At 44.0% G+C, this 18,118-nt stretch overlaps 2 protein-coding genes across 7 annotated transcripts in view; both read left to right on the plus strand.

The window, feature by feature from the left end:
- Positions 1–18,118, plus strand: part of RCBTB2 (RCC1 and BTB domain containing protein 2) — a 48,098-nt gene that overhangs the window by 24,313 nt on the left and 5,667 nt on the right. For all 6 annotated transcript variants that reach the window (XM_017873786.1, XM_017873788.1, XM_017873787.1 and 3 more), the window contains 4 exons: positions 6,526–6,716; positions 7,573–7,699; positions 9,674–9,813; positions 13,025–13,155. In XM_017873786.1, the coding sequence (XP_017729275.1) occupies positions 6,526–6,716; positions 7,573–7,699; positions 9,674–9,813; positions 13,025–13,155 (589 nt within the window). The remainder of the gene's footprint in view (positions 1–6,525; positions 6,717–7,572; positions 7,700–9,673; positions 9,814–13,024; positions 13,156–18,118) is intronic.
- On the plus strand, positions 1,418–4,296 carry LOC108530741 (uncharacterized). The gene is given in 2 exon segments (XM_017873789.1): positions 1,418–3,344; positions 3,346–4,296. Coding segments are annotated over 2 exon segments (690 nt in total). The 5' UTR covers positions 1,418–2,705; the 3' UTR covers positions 3,397–4,296.

Consider the following 18,118-nt stretch of genomic DNA (forward strand, 5'->3'; position numbering starts at 1 on the left):
TTGAATAACCACAAAAGTACCTCAGTTGAGAGGGACACTTAATATTTAAACTGAAAAGACAGAGTTAAAGGATCAAATAAAGATGGCATGGAAGTAAAAACGATGGATTTGTATGGCCTGTTTTTTTTTTTGTTTGTTTTTATTTTTTGAGTCACAGTCTCCCTGTTGTCCAGGTTAGAGTACAGTGGTGCAATCACGGTTCATGTAGTCTTGACTTCCCAAGCTCAGGTGATCCTCCCACCTCAGCCTCTGGAGTAGCTGGGACTACAGGAGTGTGCCACTATGCCTAGCTAATTTTTTTGTGTGTTTTTTTGTAGGGCCAGGGTTTTGCCACGTTGCCCAGGCTGGTAGCTCCTGGGCTCAAGCAATCCTCTTGCCTTGGCCTCCCAAAGTGCTGGGATTACAGGTGTGAGCCACCGGCCCATTACTTTTTATGGTGCTCCCACACTTACCCAAAACTTTAGCACGTCCGTCCCTGGTCTCACAGAGTCTGCCATCATTGCCCACCAGTGACTTGCTGCATTGCACTGTTGGTCCCTGATCCAGAATGATCACCCAAGGCCTCTGACTCACGTTCTCACTGGGGCAGATGGATTGTGGGGCATCAAGGTGGGAGAAAGACAAAGTAGCAGAGAAGCAGGTAATGGGAATGGAAGCTGTGTGAGTGCCAAGTTGCATAACTGGATGTTGGGAGTTATCCATTGCATTTCTGTCTTTCTTAAACTGCAGTTATTTTTTAATTATAATTTGGCTATAAAAATCGTGGATGGGCTAGGCACTCACGCCTGTAATCCCAGCACTTTGGGAGGCTGAGGCGGGCGGATCACCTGAGGTCAGGAGTTTGAGACCAGCCTGGCCAACATGGTAAAACCCTGTCTGTACTAAAAATACAAAAATTCGTTGGGCGTGGTGGTGCATACCTGTAATCCCAGCTGCTTGGGAGTCTGAGGCACGAGAATCCCTTGACAGTGGAAAACGGAGGTTGCAGTGAGATCATGACACTGCACTCTAGCCCGGGCAGTAGAGTGAGACTCTGTCTCAAAAAAAAAAAAAAAAAAAAAAAATGATGGATGAATGTTTTAAACGAGATGCTCCTGATTTTCTCAGTTTTCTGTACTTGCATTTCAAGTGGTGATTTCTGAACTTGCACAATTTCAACCAGGCACTCAATCACAGGCGTATTGCAAGGGAGGGGTTTATAGGTCTGTGCTGGGACTTGTTCTGCACTTCTCCACCCTTTCCAGGAATGGAAAGTCAAGTATATGTCGTAACTTATCCCTCAGGAACCCGGGAGCCTTACTTCTGACTCTTCTGGGGCCCATTACAGGAAAGCCTGACTAATTAGGAACTGGATTGAGTATGGGGTGGGGTGGGGGTCAGTGCTTAGTTATCTGTTCATAGAAGTGGGAAGGAGAAATCTGTCTACATTGTTTTCTTTGCTGGAACAACCATCCAAGGAAATCTTTTAAAATCTTTCCCAGAAAAAGATTTTATTTATGATGGAGAATACTGATATTTGTCAGCAATTTATGTTTACATAAAAATACATTTAATGATTAAAATGATTGTCTTCTCCTAATCCAGTCATTCCCAATCTTTCTGAAGTTTCAGTACCTTGGCCACAGATTGACCAACGTTTGTATCTTTGTTCTTAACGTTTCCTAACAGCATATTTTAAACTAAACTGATGTAAAGCTATCTTTTCCTTGAATTTCTTGAGAATTCTTCGACTTCTGAGGTAGTTGGTATAATACTTGGGCTCTTACAAAACCAGGATTGGGAATCCCTGCTGTGGATCTGTCATCTTTGCCATTTCTTCTCCAATATTCTTATCCCTCACAGATGACCTTTCACCCCTCCTCGAGGTTTTCTGGTTTCTATTCTTTCTCACTCTCTGCTTTTCATTTCTAGTACTTCATATCCAATAAGCTCAGTGGTTGTAGTGGATCATTCCCTTGAGGTGACACAAAACCTGTTTATTATCAACATGTAGTGATTTTTTTTCCCATTAAGATTGGCTACAAAATAAAGTGTGAAATATGCCAGACATCCTGACAGTAAAGGTTAGCTCAGTTGCTAGTCATTGTCTGTTGCATGTCTGACTGGAAAATTGGAACGTCAGCATTTGCTGCTTGGTATGAGTCCAGTTTAAAAACTGATGATGACTTAGGCAATGGCAGGGTTCCTTAGCAGTTGCTTGGATCACAAGCCTAGACCTGAAGGTACCCTCTAAACTGTCTCCACTCTCATTCCTGTAGCAGCTACTGCAGCCAACCAAATCCGCGCCACACCCCTGACTTCCCACGTGGAGCCGGGTGTACCAGGTATACGTCACAAGGCCATGCCCGGGGTTGGGCAGCATCATGTGGCCTTCTGCGACCCACGCTTTGGCTCTGTCTGTCCCAGCCCTTCTCTAGAAAGTAGTGTCCCACTTCAGGTCACTAGCTGCTCTAGGGGCAGAGGCTGCGCCCTTTCATGGATGCTAATAACAAATAACAAATATCTCAGAAGGGAACATAGGAACCGCATTATTTGGCTTTTCTGATGTTGGGCAGATCAGTGAAGGATGCTGTTGCGCTCCAGTCACTGACATTTTTCATAGAACGTTACCCCAGAGTACACAGAAATGATTCCAAAAAATGTAGAAGTGTTTGCCTAGTAAGTCACTGCAGCAGTGCTGAATCTGAAGAAAGGAAGAGCAGTTCATGAATGCTTATCTCCATGTTATTTATTGGGCTGTCCTAACCTCCCCTGCTCCCAGAGAATACCAGATGGCTTTACAATTGAGGTGGTTCAAACGCAGAAGGCCCTTTTTCCTTTTATTAATTGCTCAGTTATCTGAACATTGGCCCCCACACCTGCCACCTGGCCAGCGCCACTTCTGCCTCCCTCAGCACTGCCAGGCGGGGGTTTTCTTAGACTCATCCTCTGGGCCACCTTCAACTCCTCTCCCTCCCTCTGCATTAACATCCAGGCCACCCTCATTAGTCCTTGGCAACCTAGCTTGGGTTGGCCTCCCCAGCCAGCCTTCTAGACTGTTCTTTCTCTCCCTTGAAGCCTGTCTTACACACCACTGTGACCAGGTCCGTCTTTCTGAGAATACCATTTCCTTACATCATGGCCCTGTTTACAAAGCTGTTTCCCATTTGCCTATCACATCAGATCAAATCAGAACTCTTCGGCTCTGGATTGAAGCTGACGCCACTGTTCCTGGCAAGCCTCATTGCCCTTCGATCCCGGCGTTGGCCTCCGTCCCTGTCAGGCCTCGTACGATGCTGCTCTCTGGCATCCTGCCATCTCCAGCTCTGCCTGCACGTTGCTCCTGCATTTCTCTCCACCTCATAAGACTCTTATTCCACAGCTCTGGCCAGTCCAAAGCATACATGGCCCAGTTAGCTCCCTTTTACTTGAAATATTCCCTGAGGAGCCCCTAGGTATTTTTCTTGACTCACCAGAGACTTGTGGTCAGGGCCACGCTGATGTCATTTTGGAATTATTTGCAAAGTCACAGCTCTGGACTTCTCTCTCCAGCTAAATTATGAGTTTCTCAGCTAAATCACAGGCCCACAGTTCCTGCTGCAGCTGGTAAACACTTGCAGTCACGGAAGGAAGCCTTTTTCGGTTCTCAGCTCTGCCAAGGAACTTATTTCATGTACACGAAACCACAAACTGTGAGAGGATTGCTGCCTGTATCCTGTTCCCCCTCATCTTTTTTTTCTTTAAAAAGATGGTAAAGCTGATTATAAGAATTTAAGTAACATGGCCCTAGAACTACACTCTGACTCTGAGCCCTGTGTCCTGCCCACAGCACCAGGCCACGAAGACGTACCAGGTCGCTACCCTCACATTTGCTTGTAACTTAAGAGGCTTGCTAATAAAATCGATGGTAACAGTGGATGTACTTCTCTTTTAATACGTTTATTCTATTTCCTTCTCCCATTTTCTTTATTTGTTGAAAAGAATGTGCTGATTGAGAAGCCAATATTATTAGCCATTTTCCCCGTCTGTCACGGTTCTTTTGCACAGCACTGGATTAGGCCGGGGGACTGGCCTAACTCTGCAAATATCAGGAAAAAGATTCTTCTAGGGAAAGTCTTACTAATCTGAATTGATCACTAGAAATACATGGTCTCTACCTAAAGGATGCTTTGTCACTTAAAATGCCAAGTAGTTGTCATAATGTAAAGAAACCTCCATTGTCATGCAACCATTTGCACCCAGACATTGTGCCTGGTTGGCACTTAACATTTTATCATTTGATTCTTACACCAGCCCTCCAATGTGATGAAACCAAGGCTCCTAGGTGCTAACTGACATTCCCCTAGTCATGCAGCCTAGTGGTAAAGCGGAGATTCAAATCTAGTTTTTGTTTTCCTTTGAGCTGGAGCTGCAATTAAAAAAAAAAATAAATAAATAAATAAATAAAAAACAAACCTAGATTTGTTTGACTCCAAATCCTGAGCTCTCCACTGTGGGCCATTGTAGCCTCTTTTCCTCTAGTATTTGTGTGTGGTTTTCAAGGGCTAAGAACGATCCTCTAATAAGCCAATGAAATTGCCACACATGAGAACAGCATGTCTCAGCCTCTGAGGCAAGCTGGCACAAGCTCCAGGTTCTGTGATGACACCTCCCTCCTGGTTTGGGGGCAGCTGCCTAAAGGAGGCAGCGTGGGATCATCCTCACCCTTCAGGTGCTAGTCCGTGTCAGTGGGGCCGTACACAACTCTCCTCTGCTCTGTGTTGTTGAGTCTTCCTCAGTCAGTAAAGTGACCCACAGATTATTTTCAGTAAGACACCATGCTATGTGCTTAGAGAGAATTAAGCCAGTGATTAGGCCTGCCAGAAACTGGTCATCTTGCTGAACAGGTGAAATGGATGCGTAAAGAGTAACAGGGCCAGGCTGGAGTGGTGGGGACAGGAAGTGCTGCAGGAGCTCAGGTGAGCGGGAGACCTCAAACTTGCCTTTGAACTGGACCTTACAAGATGGGTAGGGTTTGTAAGGCAGAGAGAAAGAACATTCCTGAACAACCATGGATGAAGACATCGAAGAGCAATGAGAAAGCCCGTTTGTTGAAGCAGGGTGTGTGCACAAAAGTGACTTGAGAGATGGCTGTTCAGAAGTGACGCCAAATCATGGATGGGGTTATGTCTTGTGTCAGGATTTTATCTGAGGGGAGCTGCTGCCCGTGTGAAAGTTCTGATGAGAACAGTGTTCCAGGAGGATGGTTAATCTGCCAGCACTGTGTGAGTTGGGGCAGAAGGGAGAGTCTAAGGCAAGGGAGACCTGGGAGGCTGTTACAGGGGCCAGATGCAGGGTGTGCCTGACCCCCCAGTGGTGGCTGAGGGGAGACATTACAAAGCATCTTTGTTATTTAACTGGATATTCTAAAGAAAATGGTAAATATGGAGGGAGAAGTCAAAGATGACCCTGAAGTTCTGAGCCTAAGTCTGAGGATGCGGGTACCATTGTCTGCTGTAGCAAAATCAAGATGGGGACTTCCCCTGGGTTAAAAGAGTTTACCCTTTTCCTTTAATCTGTATGGTGGCTTATTCTGATAGAAAAGAAATTACTTCCAGATCAACAAAATGTTTTTCCATTAAGAAGTGTTCCGAGGCCGGGTACAGTGGCTCACACCTGTAATCCCAGCACTTTGGGAGGCCAAGGTGGGCGGATCACTTGAGCTCAGGAGTTCAAGACCAACCTGGGCAACATGGCAAAACCTGGTCTCTACAAAAATTAGTCAGATGTGGTGACTTGCACCTGTAGTCCCAGTTACTATGGAGGCTGAGGTAGGAGAATCACTTGTGCCTGGGAGGCAGAGATTGTGGTGAGCCAAGATCCAAGATTGTGCCACTGCACTCTAGCCTGGGTGACAGGACAAGACTCCTCTGTCTCAAAAAAAAAAAAAAAAAAAAAGTTCCAAGAACTACCTCCTCATCAATCATGAACTTAGAGCAGTAGGGCGTATCACATGGTAATCCTAGAAAACTGCTCTCCTGGGTTCCGGGTCATACAGTCCAGTGTGGTAGAACTACTGAATTTACTCTGTGCAATAGGAGTTGGAATAGCGTGCTAGAAATTGGTGAAGTCTTCATTAAAATATATATTGACCCTCAGTCCAGATGACCCAAATCTTTATTATTTTCTTCAGTAAGTAATGTTTTAGGGGAAAAAATTTAAACCACCCTTTTTTGGTGGGGGGACCACTACTCTCTTGGGTTATACTTGAATTTCAAAATAGGATGGTGCATATTTTTATAGGCCTACTGGCTAGAAGTGGTACAAATAGATCTTCATGAGTTATAAGTGCCATTGAAATGTGGCTTAAATGTGAATAACGGTTTGGTGCCTGATAATTTAGGAGATGAGGTGTATGAGTCATGTGGTAGTTTTTTTTTTTTTTCTTTTCCTGACCCTTTTTTGTAATTTTATGATGTCCCACATCAGTTAAACCTGAGTGGGGGAGGATACAATTTGTTTCTACCCTGGTCACTGTGCTTATGTGGTGTGTATTTGTGAATTTAGGATTATCGAGATTGCAGCCTGTCACTCCACACACACGTCTGCAGCCAAGACGCAGGGTGGACACGTGTACATGTGGGGCCAGTGTCGGGGTCAGTCCGTGATCCTCCCGCACCTCACCCACTTCTCCTGCACCGACGACGTGTTTGCCTGCTTTGCCACTCCTGCCGTCTCGTGGCGCCTTCTCTCCGTGGGTGAGCTAGTCACTGTCCATTTGGGGGATGGCCCAAAAATCTGGGAAAGAACTCAGGGCTTTACTTTGATAATGAGGATTTTGTTAGGTGCACTCTCATAATTTATTTCTCTCTGATGGGCTTCTGCAAAAGGGAACTAATTTTATTTTCTTCAAAGCATCAGAAACCAACACTAGTACTAAACTAAAAGTAATTTTATTTGACTGCTTTTTTTTTTTTCTTTAAGAGAGAAAGATGGGTCTTGCTCTGTTGCCCAGGCTGGAGAGCAGTGGTGCAATCGTAGCTCACTGTACGCTTGAGCGCCTGGACTCAAGCAATCCTTTTGCCTTAGCCTGTTGAGTAGCTGGGACTATAGGTACCCACTACCACGCCTGGCTAATTTAAAGAAACTTTCTGTGGAGGTGGGGTCTCACTGTGTCACCCAGGCTGGTCTTAAACCGTGAGCCTCAAGCCATCTTTCTGTCTCCACCGCCACCAAAGTGTTGGGATCACAGGTGTGACCCATTGTGCCCTGCCCTTATTTGACTGCTTTTTAATTTTACCGAGAAACTGTGTCTTTTACTTTTAGCTAGCATATTTACTCAAATGTTTAAAGTTTCATTGAAAATTAGTGATGTGGCTTGGGACCTTTTCTTATTATTTTGCCAGATTTATAAGCTGATGTGTGTGAGATTCTTATCCTTAATGATTACAGAGATGCATATCTGTCTTCAGGGGAAAAAACCCATTGCTCAGTTGCTCAGTTATTTTGAGGAATTCGTATTTTCATGAGCATCAGTAGAGCAGTGCCATACCCTGGCCTGCATGTTCTTTATGTCTGTAGCTAACTCTGGAAGCATTTGCATTATTCTCCTAGAACCCGATGACCACCTCACAGTGGCTGAGTCACTGAAGAGGGAATTTGACAACCCAGACACCGCAGACCTGAAGTTTCTGGTTGATGGAAAGTACATTTATGCACATAAAGTCCTTCTCAAGATTCGGTAAGGAATCATTTATTTTCAGAATTGAGAAAAATAATTCATTCAACAATTGTATTCTGAGTGTCCAACTCTGTTAGGCACCTCAGTAATAAAAAATGTAAGGCTGTTTTTGCTCTTACAAGCATACACTGGAATGGGGGGAAATATATGTGAAACAAGAAATAACACAGGTTGTGTGTGGTTCAGGGAATCAGGACCATAGGCGCTCCTTAGGCCTGAAAAGTGGGGTGGTCAACTTGGCAGCAGGGAGCAGCCAGTGCACGCTGCAAATGTGTCCTGTGCTCTGAACACTGTATTGATACTTGGACGTCCATCAGTTACCCTCTCTGCCTGGGAATCAAACTCGGCTCATAATAATCACTTTCTTTAATCACTTGTGGGGTACTTTTAGATGGTTTAAAAAAGAGAAGATCGAGGCCTTTCCAGACCAAAAAGGTCTGTAGTGAGGCTAGCACAGAGATTTTAAAAATCACATTTGTGAATGTTTGTGAGCAATGAGCTGTGTGCATTTCAAGTGTGCAGTTTGATGGGTGCTGACACATGTCCACGCCTGTGAAACCGCTGCCCCACATCCAGATAGAGAACATTCCCACCACTCTTCAGAGACCCCTCATGTCCTAGCCCTGGGTGACCGTGGCTCCTTCTGTCACTGTAGATGAGTTAACATTTTCTGGAGTGTATTTAGATTGGATGATACAGGATGCATTCGTTTGTGCCTGGCTTCTTTCTCTTACATGATGATTTTGAAATTCTTTACGTTGTTGTGTAACAGATATTTAAATCCTACCGCAGTGAGTCACAAACTCAACACAGCATTTTAGTCTCAAGTTCCTCTTTAGTAAGATCAAGCTATGCAGCGTTTGTTCACTCTCTCTGCATCACATCAACCTGCATGAAGGAAGGGGGGTGGATTAGTTTGCTGTAACAAAGTACTATAGGCTGGGTGGTTTAAGCAACATAAAGTTCTGGAGGCTGGAAGTTCCAGATCAAAAGTGTCAGCCAGATGGGTTTCTTCTGAGGCTGTGAGCGAGAATCTGTTCCTGCCTCTTTCCTGGCTGCTGGGGGTTTGCTGACATTCTTTGGCCTTCCTTGGCATGTGGCTGCTTAACTCCAGTCAGCATGTGGCATTCTCTCTTTGTGCATGTGTGTCCAAATTTTCCCCCACCTTTTTTTTTGTTAGATGGCAGAGTCTTGCTCTATTGCCCAGGCTGGAGTGCAATGGCGTGATCTCAGCTCACTGCAACCTCTGCCTCCCAGGTTCAAGTGATTCTCCTGCCTCAGCCTCCTGAGTAGCTGGGATTACAGGCGCGTGCCACCATGCCTGGCTAATGTTTGTATTTTTGGTAGAGATGGGCTTTCACCATATTGGTCAGGCTGGTCTCAAACTCCTGACCTCGTGATCTACCCACTGGCCTTCCAAAGTGCTGGTATTACAGGCGTGAGCCACCGCACCCAGCCCAGATTTCCCCTTTTTATAAGGATGCCAGTCACATTGGATTAGGGCCACCCTGGTGACCTTCTTACAACTTGGTTACCTCTTTAAAGGCTCTCTCTCCCAGTGAGGTCGCATTTTGAGGTATTGGCCATTAGGACTTCAACATAGGAATTTTTAGAGGACATCATTCAACCCATGATGGAGTGAGGAAACAGAATTACTTAGATTTTATAAAAATAAACCCACTGCTTTCTCTAAATGCTGACAGTGGTTGTGGTGTGAGAGAGATGCCAGGGAGTCCGGCTCTGTCCCCATTAGCACGGCCATTGGGGCTGCTTCCCGGGCCACCCTTGGCAGCAGGTTTGCATGTACGGCCTTGCCGAATAAATGATTGTTTGAAAACCCAGGCCAGCAAAGAAAGTGAGGAGCCACAGCAGGCACGTGCCAGTGTGCACCTTCGAGAGAAGGGCGTGCTCCTCACAGAGGCCGTCTGTCCTGGCCGGGAAGCTAGGACCTGACATGCTGCTTTCTTCCTTCAGATGTGAGCATTTTCGTTCGTCGTTGGAAGATAACGAGGATGATATTGTAGAAATGAGTGAATTTTCATATCCTGTTTACCGGGCCTTCCTGGAATACCTGTACACAGACAGCATCAGCCTTTCTCCTGAGGAGGCAGTAGGTAATTGCCAAAGACTTCTGAAAACTTGGCAAAATGTTGAGGAACTGACAAGGTGGTTTCTATAGAACCTAAAAGAAAGTTGCTGTGAGGGTCATTATAGAAGTATTTCTTTTTGTGTGTGTTGAATCCAAACACATTTCCCTTGTTACTACTTTATGCAAAGGTTGACTGGACAGATAAGAGAGAGAAGGATCAAATCATCACCACTGTGGAGCATTGCAGGCAGCAGCATGGAGGAAGGGACAGAGACCGAGGGCCACGCAGCAGATCCCAGTGTCTCCACTAGCAGGGCCCAGGAATTCCACTTATTTCAGACTGTGGGCCCGAGTCAATCAAGTCTGTGCCGAGCGGCTTAGGAGGCTGGGAAAGTGGGCATTTCCAGATGGCCGTAGCTCAGCTAAAAATTCTGTGGTTTCAGTAGAAAGGAAGAATGGATGTGAGAGAGAGAGAGTGTATGTGTGCTTGTGCGTGTGTGTGTGTGTGTGTGTGTGTTGGGGTAGGGGTTGGGAGAGAGGCAGCTAGCAGCTTCTGCCACAGGAGAGATGTGATCTGTGTTTAAAACATCAGTTATTATATTGGTTCAGGTGAGAGATGATGGTCTCCTTTGCTGGGGCTGTATAGCAGTGGAAGTGTTGAAAGAGATCAGATTCTAGATAATATTTTTAAGAGGTTGCTGATGGGATTTGTTGATAGATGGGATGAGAGGTGTGAGTTGAGAGAGAAGGATGGCTGCACTGAGGTACTTGCCTGGGTAGCTGCCTTGATGGAAGTCCTATTCACTAAGGTGAGGAAGATGGAGAACAACAGGCTTGCTCTGGACTTTGAAAGTCAAAGGAGTTTGAGCTTCCCGTTAGATACCCAAGTGGTTATTTTTTTTTTGAGATGGAGTTTCACTCTTGTTGCCCTGGCAGGAGTACAATGGCACAATCTCGGCTCACTGCAACCTCCGCCTCGCGGGTTCAAGTGATTCTCCTGCCTCAGCCTCCTGAGTAGCTGGGATTACAGGCATGTGCCACCATGCCTGGCTAATTTTGTATTTTTAGTAGAGAAAGGGTTTCTCCATGTTGGCCAGGCTGATCTCGAACTCCCGACCTCAGGTGATCCACCCGCCTTGGCCTCCCAAAGTGCTGGGATTACAGGCGTGAGCCACTGCCCCTGGCCCCAAATGGCGATTTTTTATAGGCCCACCCCTAACATTTGCAGGGCTCTGGCCAAGACTCTAAATGGAGACCTATGTTCCATATGTCTAAAAATTTAAAGTTATATGTCAAGCTAATGAACTTCAGATAAAATATGTCCAATCCTCCCTCTTTGAAAAATGTAATTTCATTAAGAACTGAAAGGACAGGTTTCAGTTTTAGTTGGCATTTAGAGTTGCTGGACTCCTTGGAGTTCTGTGCCAGAACCCAGTGGCACAGGCAGGACAGACCCCTCCTCCGGCAGAAGGGTGTGTGGGCACCCTAGCTTGCATTCCAAGCTCTATCCACCCCCAACCCAGGTTACCCTTTTGGGCCAGGGGGTCTGCACATTGGTGGTGGGGTCTAAGGGAGGAAATACCCACACATGTGGCCTCAGGGCCAATTATGCAGGCAGTCCCAGGTTCCCAGGTACTCAAAGTGTGGTCTAGAAGTGGGCATGTGGCTCCTTGGCCACCCTGTGCTGAGGGTGTGCGTGGAGGAGGTGCAGAGCCGGGGCTTGGGGCAGAGTCCTCTCCTAGGGCAGTGCCGCTTGCAGGTGCGAATCTGAAGCTTGGGGCCAAAAACAATGAAGCCATTCACAACTCTCAAGATTTCAGTGTCCTCCAGTGGGCTATCGTCTTTCCTCTGTAACTTTCCTCTGCTTTAATTAAAAAAGCAAGTTTCCAACCAAAGTCTACCACAAGTACAAGATTTATTAGCAGATAGACACAAAAACAATTAATATTGTAAAATAGATGAAATCCCAGCTCTCTATACTTCATACACTCTTAAGTACCTTGCATGAAAAGTTAGCTTGAGGTGGACATGACAGTATTCTAGTAGCCGGATTCAGCTAACCTTTTGATCCTGGCTACCACTCATTTCACCAATGACAAACTAATTCTGACATTCTTTATGCTAATTACAAATCCTCTAATGAAGATTCAGAAAAACAAATAGGGTCTTTCAGATGCTAATTGACTGCTTCAATTAGAGTACTTCCTATCATTCCTTGGGGTAGAATAAAATTAATTTACATGTATCACCTCACCCAGTCTACATTGAATTACTTGAAAATAGGTGACAGGTAATATAACAGGACTCACCTGCATATATAGATGATATTTAAAACTCTGGGGCTGGAGTTCTGGGAAGTAAGTGAGAAAAGTATCTGAAAATGTAACCCTGGGGCACTCAAACATTTGGAAGTCAGGAAAAATGATTCAGCCTAGAGAACTGAGGAGCAACTAATTAAAGAGAAGAAAAATGCAAGCAGGTGACAAAGTGCCCTAAGGAGAGCATTATCAATCATAGCAAATGCTGTGTAAATGTCAAGTAAGAGGAAACCGGAGAATATGGCACCCTGGAATCCACTGTGACCGCCCCAGGTGTGATTGCAGTAGAGGTGGGGATGGGATTCTGCTTGTAATGGCTTGAGGTCAGAATGGGAGGTGGGAAAATGGAGACAGCAGATACAGACAGCTCTGTCTAGGAGTTTTGCTGTAGGGAGGAGCAGTGGGATAGGGTAACAGGAGGCAGACACATATCCATGAAAGAGTCTCCCCTCCCCTCCCCTCCCCTCTCTTCCCCTCTCTTCACATCCCCTCCCCTCCCCTCCCTCTTCTTTTCTTCTCTTTTGTTTTCTTTCTTTTCATGGCGGGCACTCTTACAGCATGTGTGTGCGCTCCTGGGAATGGCCCAGGAGAAGCTGACATTGAGATTGCAGGGGAAGGGGTCATTCAAGGTGCACATGCTTTTTCTTTTTTTCCTAGGAAAAAATTGTTAAAGCTATTCTCCCTATGCTCCTGTTTTTCAACAGCTAATGATTTGTGTATCGTATTTGCTCAGCTTGGCTGCCATCCTGGGTAGAGCCCCACACTGAAGTGTAAGTGTCAGTCAGCATCAGTCTACGCAGCGCTTCACTGAGGATTATATCCAAAATACTGTCAAAATCATCTCTGAGTGGCTGAGTGAGTGAGTGTAAATCAGGATGCTTGAAATCACTCCCCCTAATAAACACTTCTTTCCAACAGGTCTGCTAGACTTGGCTACATTTTATAGAGAAAATCGTCTGAAAAAGCTCTGCCAACAAACTATCAAGCAAGGCATCTGCGAGGAGAACGCCATCGCTCTGCTCTCGGCTGCAGTGAAGTATGATGCCCAGGTAAGGAAGCCTGCTTCCAGCAGCTGGCCTCCTGGAGAAACGGAACCGAGGTGCCTGCCTCATACCTTAAACTAAAATAAAGTCTGGGTAGAGGAAAGATCGAGTATTTTTTTAAAAAAGGAATAACAAGAGTACTAGACAACATATAAGTGAGTATTTATATAATGTTGGGGTGGACATCAAAGGCAGAAGCCATAAAGGAAAGGATTTATAGCTCTGATTTAAAAAGATAAGAAACTTTTATCCACGTAAAAATACCATAGAGAAAATTAGAAAGTAGTGAGACACTGGGAAAATATTTGCAACATATAATGAAGTCTGTTTACCAGAGTGAAAAACAAAAAGAGAATAGAAACAGTTTGGTTGAAAGAAATGGACCAAAGAACAAATGGCTCTATAAACAGACAAAAAACATAAATGAAAACAAGGTATGGCTTTTCACCTGTCAAAGCAGGAATACATTGTTTTGGAGACAATGTATAAGATCAGAATAATGGTGTTCTCCTAAACTACTGATGAGAGTACAAATTGATATGGAGAACAACTTGGTATAATATGTGTTAAGCGCCTTAAATTAAAGACACAATTCTTCAAGGAATTCACTCATAAGTTTTATCTTGAGGAAGTAATCATGGATTTGGACAAAGACTTAGCTTCAAAGGTGTTTACTGCGGCAGTTTATAATTTTGAAAAATTAGAAAAAGGTTAGTGTGAATAGTGGAGGCTTGTTTATAAAATGTTAATATCAAGAAATTATGCAGCTATTCAAGATAAAAGTGAAAACTATTATCCTATTTTATTTTTTGAAAAGGTATAACTAGCTGAATAAAAAACTAAAGTTCATTATCTACATAGAAAAAAAGACTGAAAACTATGCTTAGTGGTTATCATTGAATGGTGGGATTGTGGATGATTTTTATTTTCTTCTCTTTGCTTATTTTTTTTGAACTTTTACAGTGGCCATGTATTGTTATGATAATAAAGAAAGGAAAGAAAACCAATCTTAGAACCAAATCTTTAGGAAATCGTTTAGGAAACAGGCCATAATACATCTTCAAGTCAATTTCCTTTGGGTATAAGGATATCCTCTTCCTTTGGTCCAAAAAAAAAAATACAGAGACATTTTAGTAGATGAAAGGTTATAACTTTTTTTCTGTTTATGTAAATAATACTATGCTTATTAAAGAAAATTTGTAAAAGACAAAAAGTGTGAGGAAGGTAATGACTCATCAACTAGAGAACAGTAGCACTTTCATATAGCAGCTTCTGAGTTTTTGTTTTATGTCACATTATGTATTTGTAAATACTTGAAACCTAGATTTTTTTTCACTTAACATTTAAAAAAAATACTACCTCAAAACATTGACATTTAAAAGCACAGTGAATGTTTTATATCAAGGCAATAACATATTGGGGACTTACAGCACAGAATGTTTCATGGGCAAACAAAATCCATGCACTTTTCCTAGTCTGTTCTTTAGCGTCACGGTGATGAACCATGGTGATGGAGAGCCATCTCAGATGTCAAGACGGTGCCTCGTGGTGTTTGCATCTGAATCAGGCTTCATTTTTAATACTTTTTAATATTCTCTATTGATGTGAATTATTTGTCTGGCTACATTCCAGCTCTCTGTTTTCTAGAAAGTAACCTCTTTGAGGCATGGCAGGGACTTTGTTTTGCTCACAACCGTATCCCCAGTGCCTAGGATGGTGTCTGACACATAGCAGGTACTTACTAAATACTCCTTTCATGGATGTTCAGTTTTGCCTATAGAGATGCACTGTTTTACTACAGCCTGTCCAGCTAATTGTTGTACCCTAAATTAGTATAATAGACTACAAGTAAAATAGACTGTATATATACTTAATGTAAAATACAAGCTTTTGTAAATAAAGAACAGTGCCGTATTTGATTTGCCTAGCTCAAATAAGCAAGAAATGGGCTCTTTCCGCAAATTATTATCCCTCATGCTGGACTGTCACTTAGTATATAATTCATCTGAGCCAGGGATTATTCTAAGCACAGTTATTTCATTTACTCCTCAAAACAACCTTGTAAGACGTAGGCATTATTATATTAGATCCAGTTTATAAATGAGAAAACTGAAGCTTGGGGAGATTAAGTAATCTGAGTAAACTAGTAAACTGCAAAACTGGAATACAGTCCAAGATTGGGCAAATTTTAAAACCGCATGTTTAACCACAATTCTCCATTGTACTCAGTATTTTGAAATCAGGAGTATTTATGCATAGATTCAACAGATATTCACTGAGTGCCTGTTACATGCCTGGCACTGCCCTAGGTACTGGGGTACTGCAAATGAACAAAACAAACCAAAATCTCTGCCCTTGTGGGAATTTCTGGTGAGGGGAGACGGGTGATCCATAAATGACTAGGATATATAGTATGTCAGATGGTGACAAGTGATATGGAAAGAAGTAAGCCAGGGAAGACAGCCTAGGGAATGCCATCCTGAGATGAAAGTTGAAATTTTAAATACAGTGGTCAGGGAGGCAAGACATCACTGAGCAGGTGACTCAAGCAGAGACCTGAAGGAGGTGTGGGTGGTGTGTTCGGGAAAAGCAAGCCCAGTGTAGATGGAGCACAGTGGGGAGGGAAGTAGCTGATGAGGTAGGGAGATGGTGCGGTGGAGGTGCACAGTGGCGTGTGTGGGAGGAGGCAGGGCCCGCAGAGCCCATAGGCAGGTTTCAGGAATCAGAGTTCCAAGGTGAGTGGCTATCAGAGGGTTTGGAGAGGAGCAGATGTGATCTGATGGGCATTTGAAAGTAATCCTCCTGGCTGCTGTGTTGGGGGGGGGGGCGGGGAGAGAGAGAGAGAGAGAGAGAGAGAGAGTGTGTGTTTAGGGGAAGGAGAGTACTTAGGAGGCTGTATAATCCAGTAAGTGATGATGGTGGATTGGTCCAAGTTATCACCTGTGGGGATGGTAAAAAGTGGTTAAGATTTTGAATGCATTTTGAAAGTAGAGCCAACAGGATGTACGGATGGATTCGATGTGAGGAAAGAAAAAAGATGACTGAGGAGGTTCTGGGCCTCAGCAGCTGTAAGGATGAAAGTGGCATTTATTGAGCTAGAGAAGATAGGAGCAACATTTGGGGGGAAATATCAGGAATTTGGTTTTGAATATGAGAAGTATGTGATGTCTGTTAGACATCCAAACGGAAATGTCTAATAAGCAAATTGGATAAGCAAGCCTGGAAGTCAGAGAGAAATGTACTGAAGTCAAAGCTATGAGGCAGTGACGTGAGACAGGTTTGAGGATTAAGTCCTGAGCACTCCGTGCTTACAGGAGATAAGGAGACACCAGCAAAGGAGACTGAAGAGGAGTGAGCAGTAACGGAAGAGAGAAACCAGCAGACCATTTCCTGGAGGCTGGGAAAGAAAACGAAACAGGAAGGAAGAAGTCTGAACCACAGCAGATGCTGCTGGCGGGTCTGCGGGGAGAGCTGAGAACTGACCAGTGGGTTTGCCGATGGGAACACCTCAGGGGCCTTGGCAAGCAGTTTTAGCGCAGTGAAGCGGGGAGTCTGATGGAGCGTAGAAGTAGAGGAACTGAAGATGGGGAATAGAGACAGGTTTTCATGGTAATTTTGTTATAAAGATAAAAAGGAAGAGGTTTGGGGGCATTTGAGGTAAAACATCTTTACTTTTTTAAGATGTAGGAAACGGAAGCTTGTCTAATGATGCAAATGACTCAGTGAAGGGGAATCAGCCAGTGATGCAGGGGACAGTTGCTAGAGCAGGGCCCCGAGTAGGTGGAGCAGTGGGATCTAGTGACAGAGCAAGGGCTCTGCTTTCTATAGAGTCTTGGACCGTTGATCCAGAGAAGATTACATCCATAGGCCTCTCTGTAATAGGCAACGAGACGTGGTGGGGAGAGCTTGTGGAGGTTCTTTTCAAGTGATTCTGGTTCTCAGTGAAACAGGAAGTCATGTCAGCTGAGGATGAGGATGAGAGGGGAGATGTCAGGCTTATGGGGAGAAGTATGGGAGTCCTATAGGAAAATGAGCAAACTAGGAGAGTGTGGTAGGACTTCAGGACAGAACAGAGGGCCCCACTTTGAACATGAAGCCACATGGAGTGGTAGCATTCAAAATAGACTACAATTCTTTAACTGAAAAATAATGGGGGCCTTGTTTTATATGAACAGAATTCCCTTAAAACCAGTACCCCCCATGCCAATTTATTGAATTCTTAGAATCACAGGCACTCTTTCCAAGTCCTGTCCTTAATTTAATACTTAGGGGAAAATCCCACTCTAGAATAAAGTAAAGGAGCATGGATCCAAGTGATAACTTTTTAGGGCTTTTTCATTCTCACATTAATTAGCAATTTTCCCGCTGCTGTCCAGATCTGTGAGGCGTCAAACTGCGCCTCCGCCAAACTCAGACACACTCCAATGTGTGTGGTGTAGGTATGAATTTCTCCATTCCTCTCTGCAGAGTTCAGCCAAAGAGATGATGCATCTCTATCTGGTTTCACTTTGATGTGCTGTAGGCAAAAATGCCATTTCTAAACACTTAAGCAACAGCACATAATTTTAAATGGATCCTTGGCTATTCAGCGTGTGTCAATGAAGCACATTTTTATGTATAGTATGCAGCATGTGTCAGTGAAGCACATTTTTATGTATAGTATGCTGTGATGACAAGTGGGTGCGTGAATTTTCCCTGTTTATCACTGAGGGCTTACCTGGAACAGAGACACATCATATTGCTTGTGTGGTACCAACAGCCTGCTTGGTTATGTTCAGGCGTGAAATAAGTTTTTTCCTAGTATAGTTTCTTTCTTTTCTTAAAAGAAAATGTACTCGTCGGTTTACATTTTTTCTATTTTTTCCATCTTCAGGATTTACTATTTTTCCATCTTCAGCATTTGCTATAATTTATATGTCTAAAGAAGAAAAGGCGGCCGGGCGTGGTGGCTCAAGCCTGTAATCCCAGC

This window comes from Rhinopithecus bieti, unplaced genomic scaffold (assembly GCF_001698545.2).
Source record: "Rhinopithecus bieti isolate Rb0 unplaced genomic scaffold, ASM169854v2 scaffold_7398, whole genome shotgun sequence".
NCBI lineage: Eukaryota > Metazoa > Chordata > Mammalia > Primates > Cercopithecidae > Rhinopithecus > Rhinopithecus bieti.